Below are 14,512 nucleotides of genomic sequence, written 5' to 3'. Positions count from 1 at the left end.
TGATTTTTCAAAACTGCCTCTGACCAAAACCATTTAATGGCTCTCTCAACACTTTCAGGATAAAATCTCAGTGTAGCTCCTACCTACCTACTCTGGCCTCACTGCCAGACCCCCTGCCACGCTGAACAACAAGCGGTTTTCCAGGTGTAGCGTGATCTTTCCCCTCCATAGCTCGGTAGATGCTTTTCCCTCAGCCTCGAGCTCTCACTCCCTTCTTTTCCTAGCAAACTGCGACTCATCCTGTAAGACCGCTCTCAAACATTACTTTCTCTGGAAAGGTGTCCTGGATATCTCGAAACTTAATTCCCCACTATTTCTCATCATGCTCTACAAGTCCTCTAGCATATCTGATCTGAACTTTATTTACCGTTGTTGTTTACCTTTATTCATTCCGTAGGCACTTTTTGAGGTAGTGAAGGGTTTGCCAGCAGAAGGTCTGCTAGCATATCAAGGTGTTCAGTTAAGTTTTCAGTGAGTGGATGAAATACACATACCGTGCCGTGTCTCCTTGCCTGCTTACTCTTGCTCTGAACTACATGCTCCTAGCCCACTCTCCCCCTAATTTCCATGTATTAAAACCATACCATTATCAGGATACTCTGTAAGGGCAGGTTATTTCAAGTTCAAAAGACTTCAGCTGGACAAGAAATATGTATATAAATAAAAATGTTTGAGATTTTGTTATATTTAATAAAGTGAACATTTTTAGTTAAATTCAAAGAAAAAAAAAAACCATACCAACTTTCATTGCCCTTCATATGTTTCCTTCACCTGCATTTCTTTCCTGACTACCCACTGAGAAGCGGTCCACCCAGAGAACTCTGACCACTCTTGAATCACCTATCACGTAGTATCCGTAGGCATATCTCCCCTGCCAGAGACTACCTCATGCTTCCAGCCCACAGTGGGTTCTCAAAAAATAAATGGTTGATTGATTGGTTATTGGGACCATTGAAAAACCCAGACAGACACATGAGCGTATTAAAGTAGTTTGTCTACCAGTCAAACGAGAAGCTTAGTATTTCCTGGTAGTTGTGGTACTCATACTCAGCAGGGACAAAAGAGACCTGCTGACAGTGACTGTGCTGCCATCAGAAGCACAGATGTTATTATGATGATCTTAAGCACCTCAAGCTGAGCCAGCGGGAAGCAGAGCTAATTCCAGGCCTAAGGCTCACACACCACGGCACCAGTCTATTAGAGGTAACCCTGCCCCAGTCCTGGCTTTAATAACGTGAATGATATAATAGGAGATCAATCACAGCAAGGATAAAGGAACCTGCTTACTTGGGACCTTTACCTATTTGCCATCCTCAGCTTATAAAGTAGTATCAACAAGTTACCTCTTTGTTCACATATAAGAGCCTGTACCTCACTAGACCAAGGAATGGAGAGGACTTCTTTCTGGAAAGAGCAACGGCAAAGGGATAAAAATATGTTAAACAGTGAATGTGAACATTCTTATATTAGGAAATGTTAGTAAATAATCACAGAAAAATAGAGCCAGTTGGCGTAATGGCAAGAACAGCAGACCAAGCCCCAAAGATCATGTTTCTCAGTCCTTTCTCTGCCATTGGCTGAGCTACAGGCCACTTTCTCTCCTGAGACCTTGGTTTTCTCATAGGTAGAGTACAGGTCAGGCTGTAGATGTCAATATTTTTTCCAGTTCCAGTATTCTTTCACGAGGAACTTTTTCCCCACCCAAGATTTATCTGTGGCCTACACCAATGGTTTTAAGAAGACAGCTGGCAAGACACTTAATTCTGTTTTCCGGTAACTTTAAACTCTTCTTCGTTTTCACCAGCAAATACGTAACTGAAGATAGACACAGCCTGTGAAACAGAGCTGTCACACGTACATAGGACTGGGCCCTCGTTCTCTGTCCGCCGAACGGAAGGAGCACGGACCTCAGCGGCCGGGCTCCCTCCTCCCCAGTGATGGACTTACTTTGGGAGTGAAGGGGCTCTCGCAGCGTGGCGGCTTGCCCTTGTCTGGTGGGGCTGGGGTTTCAGGACGTGCGAGAGAGTGTGACACTGGAGTCCTCAGACCCTGACCCGGACTCGCTTGGTCTTTTTCCTGAAATGTGTTGAGGTCACGCACGTTACTAAGGGGAGTTCTGAGAGGTGTAAGCTCTGCCTCCTGGACACATCCTGAATCCTGAACTCCAGACTTCTCTGGGGTTTGGCTCTGGGCCTCTTTGCTCTCCTGGGCTTCCTTCTGTCCTTCGTTCTCATGCTCTTCCTCACAAGAGGAAAAGCTTAATTTCTGCTTCAGTTCTTTGTCCTCGTCGTTGTCACCCATCTCAGCCAAAGAGCTTTACAACCTAGGCAAGAAGGCCTCTCCGCAGGAAACACTACAGAGCTGCAGAAATAAGGAGGAGACAAGAAAGTAACCTGGCAAGTTCCCTAACTCTGGCCTGGCTTTCCTTCTGCCAACTAACAGCTACATGGAGACACACCATTGGTTTACTCACTTAAGTACCACGTATCTGTGTGATCTCAGCTTCTCCTCATTTCCATTCTGATTAAAGAAGGCTCCAGTAACTCTTTGAGCAATTAAATCCAATTATGTATAGAACTCTTCTGGATATCCCACAGTCTCCCTGAACCCATGTGCAACTACTAGGGAAACAGTTGGATTCTTTAATTTAGCATGGCTTTAAAAATACATGTTAGCCAACTGGGAACAAGCTCATTATTGGAAAGAAATTATTTTCATTCTCTTACACCTATCATTTAGAAATATCACCCTCTCCTCTCCCCTGGTTCCCACCTACCCAGTGGCTAGCAGCAGTTCCTTAGAATTCAGTATCACCTGGATATCATAATGATCCTTAAACAGCCCCTAATATATCTTGGCTGGAGTTCATCTCCCTAATAGAGACACACCTGACATCTCTGCCAGACACACCTGTCCTAATTCAGGCACCTCCACACCCTCCACCCACCCCCAGGTATTAGCAGTTAAAGCTTTTAGGGAACTGGACACATTTTCACACTGAAAAAAAAGAAAGGTAGAAAGATCAGCAAACAGAGAAGCAGATATATGTATCACTTGAAAATGGCAATTACTTGGGCCCCAGTCACCTTATTTTGTAAAATATGTTTTCTTACTGTTTAGATATCTTTAACATACCTTATTCAATTTCTTTCTCAGAGAGGCCCCTATGGAGAGGGTTAAAAAAAAAAAAAAAAGCTCTTTGAAGAAAGCAAAAGGCCACCAATATCACTTTGTAGGAGAAACCATGTGAAAGGCACTACATGAAAAAGGAAAATCATGTACATGAGCCCCCGGTGCCCTCAGGGGGGACTCTGGAGGGACTGGACCTGAGGAATTATTTACACGACAAACGTGGACCCAAAGAGAGAGAGGTGCTGAGGATGAGTTTGGTCTTGACTGAAACAAATTCAATGTCCCTTCTCTTGATAGTCTTTGGTTACCCATTGCCTGTCACCCATCTTCCATCTTCTCTCTCTTCACCAATCCCTCCACCCCTTTCTTTTTTCTCACTCCTTTCCCATTTCCCACTTGAACTCATGAGAAGGTTAATCCAAGTGAAGAGTAACTGGGGTGGAGGTGATTGTGAAAATGTTTCTGCAGCTAAACGCCTTCTCACGCCCCAGCTTTTTGTAGGTGCGCACACCACCCAATCCTTCCTTTGTCCTTCCCCAGTCCCTCCGGCCACGCAAACTTTCCAAATCACTCAACAAGGTAGCTCACTGCTCACCTTTGTCAGAGACTCGGCATCCCACAGGGACCAAGGAAAATAGAGTCATCCACAGGGAGGGGAGGCCGGTAAAGAAATTCCTATTAACTGAGATTCTGGGCTTCGGAGTGAGTCTCTTGTTTACAAACCAGCAGGCCATGTGATATAATTCCTTCACTACAGCCTTGGTGCTGATCAGTTTTCCCCTCTCAAGGCTATGGCTAGTCATTCTCACCTCTCCAGGCCAGCTAGAGGCTGACTCTGCTCTCAGGCAGGATGGGACCAACCTGAAACCCTCTGACTGTATCACGGGCCTGCAGCCAGGGCACAGGGGCTGGTGTATTGGGTGTTACCCAGTAGGGTAGGTTGGTTTTTATCATCACCCCTGCCTTTCCTCTCTGCCTTGCTAGAATTCTCAATTACCTTTACCTATGACTGCACTGTTTGCCTAGGGAGGCAACTATGCCATCATGATGACCAATCACAAGTATATAACTTGTGCCATTCACCATCCATGTATTATCACTCAGCAGATGATTGTGGCTAAGGCTTCAGAATAAGAAAGGTATAATAACAAGTACAAAAAGAATATTCCTGATTTGGAAAATAGAACAATGAGAATTGGGCAGTTGCCGACCTTGATGGCCCAAGGGAATCCCTGGAGGTGCACATCTGGCCTCTGGCCTGCAGCCCCACTATTTCTGGTGTCATGCTTTACCTCTGTCCTTAGCCTCTTCACATTGTGAAAGATTCCGTCTTTACTCCAGTGCATGTTAATACCACAGGCATCCATCCCAGGCACAAAGCTTAGCATCATAGTTGAGATGAGGTGTCAAAAGGGGAACCCAAATAATCTGTGGCAATAAGAGGAAAAGGAGGGAGGATTTTTCCCTTAATGTGGAACACATGTGGGTTTTCCATAAACTATTTTTGAATGGACTTGGGAAAGTAAAATTAATGTATCTCATTTTGTTTAAAATACTCAGTATTTGACTTTTTTGAAGGTGGAATATTTTTCATATTGTTATAGGGATTTCTGCACAGCAGGAAAGTAATGTTCCCAGGAGTAAGAGGTACAAGGAGGAAGTCAGCTTTGCATCTTAGGGCTGGCTTCCCCAAACCGTGTGCTTGGGGGAAACTCTCCTTCTGCAGATATTGCAGAGTGATGAGAAAGCTCCTAGACTCAGAGCTCCACTCTGACCAAACCTCAGTTCTGAGGCCTTTGAGACACTGATGGGAAGGACAGAAGCAGGAAAATCCAGCTAATTCAAATCGGATTCACAAGAGGTAGAAACTTGTACTCCCTTCAAGGTAGACTGTTCCTTTGCAAAAGTAAAGCTAAGGCCGTGGAAAATGAGATATTTGAGGGTCTGTTGCTCCGAGGAGGGACATGCTAGCCTGATTGTCTCCTCAGTTAGGAGGGAGAAATGTAAAAAATGCTTGAACAAGCCAAAGTGAAGCTCTACCACATTATTTATTGAAGATTGAATTAAGACTGATTCATTCCAGACTCTGAAAAAATACCGATGCTGGATTATGATGTATTTGATGGGACTGCCCCACTGGGAACCATTGGGAGGTCTGGTTTCCCAGATAAGAATTGGACATTTTTACTGCCAGGCTTAATGGGAAGCTGGCAGATTCCAGGACAGGAAGTGAAGACTTGAAGCAGGCTTAAGCTGAAAGCAACTCTCTGGGCTTTGGACTGTTGGGCCTGGAATCTGAAGACCAGAGACACACTTGAGGGAACTCCAAGGTGGTGGAGGAGAGAAGTTGACCTTTATCCCCAGAATGTGCCCTGTAGAGGCAACAGTGCAGCATCAGTGTTCTCAGACAAGGGCCCATGGGCCTCATCAACATATGGAGGAATAATCTCCAGCTCACTGAGGAAGCAGGACGAGTAGGCAGTGATATCTCTCAGGTCCCTCCTACTTCAACCCCATTGTCCTCCTTGTCCTTATTGTGCTCAGTCTCTCATCACAACCGGAAGTGTTTCTCAACCCCGCAGGGGAATGTTTGCAATACCTTAGAAAAAAGCAGAACGTGCTCATCACGTGTATTGTTCAGCTCCCTGGACGGATCCGTCAGCGGCAGTGACGTGAGCAGGGGCTGGGCCTGGACCCATCCCATCAAGGGTCTCAGGTGCTCCGGACTCCTAGCAGCTCTCTTCCCATGACAAGGGTGGTCAGCAAAGCCAGGAACCGTGAAGGGGGCCTTCTCTTGATTTCCTTCCCACACCAAGAGGGAGTGCACAGAAGCAGTGGCTGTCAGTTGCAGTCAATCTAGTGATAATTACAACAATCATTAACAATATTCACTAGCGGTACTTATATTTGGCCACCACATTTCTTCTTTTGAAGTCCTTGTACACCTATGTCTAATGAGTAGCGTTCCCAGCAGAACAGAATTCCAAGGCAAGATTGTGGGCCAGGTAAGATAAAGCCTGGAAGTCATCTTAAAGCTTATGAGTCTATCATGAATACTTTGCTTCTTGTTGTTTTGCTTTTTCTTGTGGAAATGTTCAAACACACCAAAAGTAGAGGAAATACAGTATAATGAGTCCTGATGTACCAATAACCTAGCTTCAAAAATTGGGGGCAGTTTTACAGTCTTGTTTCATTTACATCTACAACTTTCTTGGCGGTGTGTGCTGGAGTATTTTAGAGCAGATCACTGATAACATATCCTTTCACCCATGAATACTTTGGTGCCGTTAGTAAAAATCCTTAGATTAATCTATTTATTTGAAATCTACTATATAACTATGTAATGAGTAATCAGATTCTAACGAATTGCTTCTCTTGCCAGAGTTTTCCATTTGCTAGAACTAGAGGATATGCATCAAAATAGCTGTTATAATAGAGATATACTACTTGTCCACTCACAAGACAGTATTCTTAGAACAGGTACAGAGTTCTAACCTCATATCCCAATAATTTAGAGATGGTTGATGTACTGCCCATACTTTAAGGAGCAGATAGTTTAAAATGATATAGATTCATTAGTCTGATCTTTTCTCTATGGGCCACAGTTAGGAGAATTTATGTGGCATTTGACCATTCCCAGGTTCTGTAAAATTAGAGCAGGTAGTAGTTGCCTATGTGACTGAGTCTAAAGCCAGCCCTGCAGCCACAGAGGCGAGATCTCTGTCTCCTCTGTCTCTCTTTCTCTCTCTCACACACACAACATACACAACACTCGCGTGCACGCACACACACACACACACTCACTGCTTTAATGGGAAGAAATTAGTAGGGATGGAAAAGACATTCTCAGAGCTGGACCTACTGTACCTCAATCTTGACTCATTCTCTCTCTCTGCTCTGAGGGGTGGGACTCATGAAGTCCCAAGGAATTGATCAAACATTCTCAGTCATTTCTTCACACTTCTGACCCAATTACAAGATCCCCACACTGAAGTTTTGCCTTCATAAAACTAAGCAGGGCAAGGTTTTAATGATTTTTTTGAAGTGTGATTAGGAATTAAAGCTCTTCCACAGGAGGTGACCAGCAGAAACTCTAAAGACAGAAACTTAAAATATTAGTCTCTCAGAAGAGAGTGTGGGTATGGGGGATTGGAGGAGAAGGAGATTGCTACTCATTATACGTCCTGCATGCAATTTGATTATTTAATCTTTGCCATGTATATATATGCCAAATATAATATATATATATATATATATATATATATATATATATATATATTTAGACCTGTCCAGAATGTGCTTGAATCACTTTGCTCACTCCTCTTCATCTCCTGACCTCTGAACCCTGGAGGTCCCTGAGCTCAGTCCCCCAAACTTTTCTCTGTGTACACTCACTTCCTTGGAACATCATCCAGCCCATAGCTTTAAACCCTATCTGTAAGCTGGTGACTTTTGAATTGATATCTGCATCACATACCTCTCTGTTGAGCTTCAGAATTGCAGCTGCCTAATCAAATCTCCCTCTGGTTGTCTAACAGGCATCTCAGTCTCAACATGTCCGAAAACAAACTCCTGATCTTTCCTACCAAACCTATTCCTCCCGCAATTTTTTCATTTCCCAGTAAATGGAAACATACCAAAAATCTGCGAGTGATCGTTGACTACTCTCTTTCTCTGCAGCTGTGCATCCAATCTATGAGAGATTCTTTCAGTTCTCTCAGCCTCCTCCTACTGGCATCCCCTGCTTTCCCCCTGGCCCCTCTCCACCCAGCAGCCAAAGGGATCCTTCTAAAAGGATTCTGCACTCAGATCCTCCAGGGGCTCCCATTTCACTCAGAATACGGAGCAGCCCCTCTACGAGGCCCCCAGGGCCATAGGATCCACCCAACAACCTGTCTGATTCCTGCTACCCGCTCTCTGCTCTAGTCTCCTCACTGTTCCTCCAGACGCCAAAACCTTTCCCACGTGTCTCACTCACCCCATCGCTTCCTTCAGTTGTCTGCTCACAGGTCATTTATCAGAGAGGTCTTCCGCATCAACCCCATCACCCATTCTCTGGTCCCTCACCCTGTTTCCCATTTCTTCTCAGCACTTACCACCATATATATTATATATTCAAAGGTTCATTTAAAAACTTGTCTCCCTCATCCCACCCCCAATAGAATTTAAATTCCATGAGGATAGGGACTTAACTCTTGCTTGATGCTGTTTTTCCATTACCTGGAGTAAGGCTTGGCACACAGTAGGTGCTGTGAATCAAGGCACACACTATGTGTTCTATGTACCCTTATGATGGACACTACTGCAGAATGAATACCTTTTATGAGGTTTCAGATGTTTAATTTCCAACTCCATTGCAAATTTCAGAGGCCTAAAAGTGAGGGATGTGTGGATTTTAAATAACTTAGTAATTTTGAATATATATTCTATTCTATTAATCCCTATACCATTTCTGGCTCAACTGGAACTCAGCCTCTGTAGTATGTGATTTGCTGTGCTTTCAACTTGGATCCTGCCAACAAGTGCCCGAAGCACAGATGATTCAGTGCAGATGGGGCTGACGTCATAGTTGTGTGGCTAATGTATAAAGTAAATGTGTCTCCTCCATTCACATTCTAAATTTCACCCCGTTACACCTCAGCTTGTCCCACAATCTGGACTCCTGTCTGGACCACTGGTATTTGCCCTGGTCCACTAATTATGCAGACTGATCATGGAGGTAGAGCAACCTATTCCTCACATGGATGGAAGACTACCTGGCCGAATAAAATGGCTTAGTTATATAAAGATGTTGACCCTTCTCCAGTAAATATGTACAGATGACCCTTGAACAGTGCAAGGGTTGGGGCTCGACCTTCGGCAGGGTCAAAAATCCGCATGTAACTTACAGTCGGCCCTCTGTACCTGAGCCTCCCCTGCATCGTGGGTCCCCATCTGTGCTTTCAACCAACCACGGATGGTGTAGCACTGTAGTGTCTACTACTGACAACCCACGCGTAAGTGGACTCGTGCCCTTCAAACCTGTGTTGCTTAGGGGTCAACTGTAATTCTCATGCAGTTTCAAATGAACAAAGATCACATTTTTTTGAAACTGGCTAAAATGATTTTCAATTTCACATGGAAAAATCATTGTCAAAGAAATAGCTGAAGGTTTTTTAAAAAGAGTAAACAGAGGAGACTACCTCTCCTAGAAATAGAACTTTAAATTGTAGGTAGAATAGGCAGGTCAGTGGTGAAGAATATATAGCTTAGTAAATATCAGTAATATTTAAAATTTTAGAGTCTCACTTCCTATCACATATCAATATAAACATTGAATAAATGAAGAGATCAAATGTGGAAAATCAATCATAAATAACTAGAAGAAAATAAAAGTGAACGTTGATCAAATTTCTGGGAGGGGAACAACTTTATAAATGTCAAAGCAACGTGAGAAATCACAAAAAGAATTGATAAGCTTGATGACATAAAATTTAGAACTTCTATATTTCATAAAGCAATTAAGCAGCATTGAAACCATACAGTAAATTGGAAGTAATATTAACAAAAATTATGCCAGACAAAAGATTAATATTCTTACTGCACAAATAACTCATGCAAATTGATAACAATTCTTCAGTGTCTCCAGACAGGGCTCTGAAGAGCAACCACAAATCACCAACATATATTTTGAAACCATGATTAGATTCAGTCACAAAACGTTAACTTAAAACAAAATGCCACGGTCATCTGACAACTGGCCAAAAAAAAAAAAGATTTTAAATGGCACTATCTAACTGGGACAAGAGGGAAATGAGACTGATGCCCTTGTACACTTGTGAATCAACAATTTGGCAGTACAATCAAAACATGGATACACCTTAATCCAGTATTGCCACCTCTGGCAATCTGTCATGTCAGCAGCCTGAATAGCTGATTGTACTTGCCCTGCCTGTCACCCCTCATTCTAGATTTCATTTTTTGCCTGATAGCTGCCTTCCCTGCTGGGCTATAAGCTTGATGCGAAGGGATGTCTGTTTTCTTCACAGCTGGACTTGGCATAGAATAGGAACCTAGTGTTAGTTCAGAGTGAAATTTAGGCACAACAAAAAAGGGAAGAGCTTGATTGTCTAACAATGAGAATGGTTAAGTAAATAAATTTTCAAACACACATACAAGAGAAAGAATTAAAATGATGCATATAAAAGTTTCTAATAGAATGGCGAATTGTTCACAGTCTGATATTAAGGGGAAAAAAGAATACAAAATTGATATACAGTATGATTTCAACATGTAAACACAGAAAAGAAAAACAACTAAATCTATCATTTAAGATATACCATTATTATACCATTATTTTTACATGCCACTAAGAATGAAAAATGCCCATGATGGGGAGTCTAATATGATACCCCCTACACAACTTTGCCAAGTAAACCTCCCACGCAGAGAGGGGCAGGCAAGGAAGACTGCTTGTCTCAACTTTGTCATTGGGTGCAGAGAAGAAAAAAAATCTCACCTAGGAATTAAAAGGCAGGGCTCGCACTAGCTTGTATTTTGAATTCACACTACCAGCATGGTCCAAAGAACCTCCAGCGGAGAATTTAACTCAGAGTAGTCTCTGGTTGGTGGTCCTCCAGATGGCTGACAAAAGCAAACACAAATCTCCCCTGTGAGACCCGGACCTCAGTGGAGCTGGCAGCAGTTATAAGTCACCATAGGAATCCTAACAAGTGAGAAATTTTGCATCCTAGAACTGATGAGATAGGATAAGCAAAATCTTCGCAGGGGCCAATCCAGCGGTGAGATGATAGATCAAAAATACTTGTATATAATGTATTTTATGTACGTTGTATTTTTATTGTAGAGATATTTATATAGTGTAGATATATTTTATATGTTTTACATAATGTAGATATATTATTTGTAAAAGTGAAATAATTTTATTTTAAAATTAGGACATATGGGATTCTAGGGGAACTCATTAAAAAATTTAACATTATCCGAGGGTCTCTGAATGTGACCGACCTTCATTTCTTATTGCCCTTAACACTAGTTTCCCACCAGATCTATTCTAATAGCTAAGTTCAATTAATTCCCTCCCTATCCTCTCATGAAATTCAGTAGACACAGAGATGATGAATCTGATGGTCAGGTACAGGGCCTCTCTCAGTCTGTGAATGTGTGTCAAGCGGAGTGTCATCAGCGTCATTAACATTTTTGAACACCCACTATGTGCAAGATACCAGGTTAAGCCTGGCAGGAGGGGGGCCAGTTGTGCAGGGTTTAAGTCTCTACTTTTCATTCATTTGCTTAGTTGACAAATATTTGTTGAGCACCCGTTACGCAAGGCACTAGGGTCTGAAGATTGACCTGATGGCTGCTGAGCTAGAACACATGCTTAAATGAAGATTGGAAAAGGTGCTAGGTTTAGGGTTTGGACATTTTGGTCTTCTGTTTATACAGAAAATCGACTGGGATGGAGATTATGAGTTTATTTCTTCATATATATATATATACAGCTTGAGGGTATTAAACTAGGGGATTCGGGGCCTGGGGGGGGGCGGCTCACACAAAAGATCAGGAAAAGGAAGTCCCTTGGAAAAAAAGGAAAGTCAGACTGAAGCTGATGGCTTTGGAAATGGATTAAGGATTTCTTATGAATTCCCCATTTTATATTTAGAAGTAACATTTTGAATGCCTCACCCCTTGGGGTAAATCTGGTGGTTAAGTAATCAGAGGAGGTGGGATAAACAAATAGGAATAGCCACTAAAATAATGAGAAAACATGAGGTGAGGAGAGAGACTTGTTCAGATACCTAATTCCTCCAAAGTTCAGGAAGGCCTGGGGTTTGCCTGCCCTCAGAAGGATGCTAGGTGTTACCCGGAGGGTGTTGATGAAGAGTGACATCTGTGTACCAGACACGCAATGACAAGATGATTTAACCCTCCTTCCCAAGGAGATCATCAATGACTGCCCAAGGCTGCTGCTTCCAGACAAAAATCTATGACACAACAATAAAAGAATCTATGCAGCATTTTACCCTCAAGAATGGAGACTGCTTTCATCTTGGCTATATTTATCAACCTCTCCCCCACCCCCCAAGGGCAAGTAAGTGACCGTCGTCCACCACTCTCTGTAGAGACTAAGTCACTGAAATGTATGGGGAGCCCCAAGCAGGGTCCAGGAAGGCCAGGGCCAGGCACTATCCCCCACATTCAAGGGCACACCGACTGGGTGATATACACACAACTACTCCAGGCCGGACACCAAAGCCCATAGCTTCAGCGGATCAGGCCACGTCCCAAGCGCAAACAACGCGGGCAGCCGGGGCTCCCGCTTCTGCTTCACTCCCAGCACGGCGGGAGCTCTGAACACACATCCAGGGTTATGTAACACCTATCTGTCACGGTCCATATGACCAGGGGACTTTCAAAATCATGGTGGCGTGTAACAATTCACGGTGGTACAGTCATCCCACGGAATCCTAGGTGAGAAGGCACAGGTAGACAGATCCAAGTGGCTGCGCGTCCATGTCACCGCACTTTTCCTATCCCCGGGCGCGCAGATGCATCCGTGAAGTCTCAAACCAGGCACGCAGTTCAGCGAAGATCGTAGGGAGGACGCCTTCTAGGGCAGGATCGGAACGCCGCCGAGCTGGGTGGGAGGGCGGCGGGCGCGGGGCGGGGCGGGGCGGGGCGGGGCGGCCGGGGCAGGTGCCGGCCTGGGGCGGCGGAGGCGCGGCGTGAGCGCGGAGGCCCGGCCGGCTGGCCGCCCGCCCTCCGGCGAGAGGAGTTCCCGCAGCCCGCCCCTGCGCCCGCCCCTCGCCGCCCGCGGCTCCTCCTCGCCGCCGCGCCTCGCCTCGCCTCACCTCGCCATGGTGGAGCGGGGAGACGAGGCGCCGCTGCTGCGTTGGGCCGAGGGCCCCGCCGTCTCCCCGCCGCTGGCCCCGGACCCGCAGGCTGGAGGCCGGGGCTGGGGCGGCGGCGGGGGCGGCCGGGCGGCCGTGGAGCCGCCGAGGAGGCGGGAGCCCGAGGAGCTGGGTCCCTCCCAGGTGCTGCTGCAGCCCGGGCGCCTGGAGCTGGGCGACGTGGAGGAGGACCAGGTGGTGGCCGTATTCGTGGTCACCTTCGACCCCCGCTCGGGTGAGAGCCGCTCCGAGACCGCGGGCGGGGAGAGGGTCGCCCCCAACTGGGCTTCGGGGGCGGCGGGGGAGGGGCTCGCTGCGCGCGCACCCGCACACGTGCAACCCCCTCCGCGCCGACCGGGCTGCCCCGGGAGAGCCCGGTGCCCCCGGGAGGTCGGGTCGTGGGGCTTTGTTCCCTGCGCCTCTGACCCCCTCTCGGTTGCGTCCCGCTACCTCTCAGCGGATCCCCAGCCCGCGCGCCCGTCCCCACAGTCGTGTTTGCGCTTCTCCGGTGACAGAGGATCTTGTTTGTGGCCACAGGCACGCTGGCTTTTGTTTTCTTTTCGGGCTCGGTTAAAAGGTCTCTCCCGTGAAGAGGAGGAACGCCCCCCAGGTGAATTCCTTTCGAAACGGATCGTCCTCAGCTTCCACGTTCTCTGCTTCCCGCTCTTGCTCCCCATCCCTCCCTGCACGGTAACTTTGTGAGGGGCCAAGTTCACTCCCTCTGACGGTATTATTTTGAGGAATTGATGCCTGGAGCATTAAGGGGTGGCACTGAGGGATTAAGCTGGAGACCGATGAAAAGAGAAGCCTCCTCAGGTAGGCTCTCTTTGGTATGTTTGGAGAATTCAAGTGTTATCTCGCATAATCTTTACCCTGACCATCCAGTAAGGAAGTGTGCATTTTACTGGTGAGAGAATTCATGGGGTTCAAAAGTGAATGAGTAAATACCTCCCTCCGAGAGCCTTAGGTGGTCGGGGCAGGACCCTGCTCTCAGGATTGGAGGGATGAGAGCTGTAGTCTTGGTTCTAGGGTTTAAGAAAGCCCAGGTGTGTCTTTCTATCCTAACTCCACTGAGGTTGCTGGAATGTGGAGTGTCTATTAGGGGAAAAAAAACCAGAACAGTTTCTTTCTGGAGTTCCCTTCCTGGTCTGGCAAGGATGAGGTGTGGAAGCCATTCTGAAAAACTTGATACTGTGCGCTGGAGTGGGAGGAAAAAGGGTGAGGGTCTTGGGATGGCAGAAGATACAATCCAGGCAGGATTATAAACCAGCAAGACCCAGGAAGAAGTAGGAACAGCTGTGGGGAGACTAGGCCTTTCTGACTCCTGTCTATTCCTTGGCCCCATCCCAGTGGGTTTCAAATATTTTTGACTGTGACCCACCATATGAAATTCATTTTACATACCAATCAGTGTGCTCACATATGTACATACGTAACTGAAACAAGTTTCATGAAATAGTATTAACCCCTTTTACATGTAGTGCATACTG

The 14,512-nt window shown here is 45.6% G+C and overlaps 2 protein-coding genes across 14 annotated transcripts in view; one reads left to right on the top strand and one right to left on the bottom strand.

The window, feature by feature from the left end:
- WEE2 (WEE2 oocyte meiosis inhibiting kinase) overlaps positions 1-6,354 on the bottom strand; it is a 28,332-nt gene extending 21,978 nt beyond the window's left edge. The window contains exons 1-2 of one of the 4 annotated variants that reach the window (XM_082400324.1): positions 4,425-5,836; positions 1,948-2,361 (exon numbers count right to left, since the gene is read on the bottom strand). In XM_082400324.1, the coding sequence (XP_082256450.1) occupies positions 1,948-2,301 (354 nt within the window). In that variant the 5' untranslated portion in view covers positions 2,302-2,361; positions 4,425-5,836. Of the gene's footprint in view, positions 1-1,947 lie in introns of all 4 variants that reach the window. The other 3 variants (XM_082400323.1, XM_082400325.1, XM_082400322.1) reach the window with 3 other exon arrangements.
- Positions 6,355-7,403: 1,049 nt separating this feature from the next.
- Positions 7,404-14,512, top strand: part of DENND11 (DENN domain containing 11) — a 59,759-nt gene continuing 52,650 nt past the window's right edge. For all 10 annotated transcript variants that reach the window (XM_082400345.1, XM_082400352.1, XM_082400353.1 and 7 more), the window contains exon 1: positions 7,404-13,257. In XM_082400345.1, the coding sequence (XP_082256471.1) occupies positions 12,990-13,257 (268 nt within the window). In that variant the 5' untranslated portion in view covers positions 7,404-12,989. The remainder of the gene's footprint in view (positions 13,258-14,512) is intronic.

Source organism: Balaenoptera borealis, assembly GCF_965194805.1.
Source record: "Balaenoptera borealis genome assembly, chromosome: 7".
Taxonomy (NCBI): domain Eukaryota; kingdom Metazoa; phylum Chordata; class Mammalia; order Artiodactyla; family Balaenopteridae; genus Balaenoptera; species Balaenoptera borealis.
This window is presented reverse-complemented; position numbering and strand designations above follow the sequence as displayed.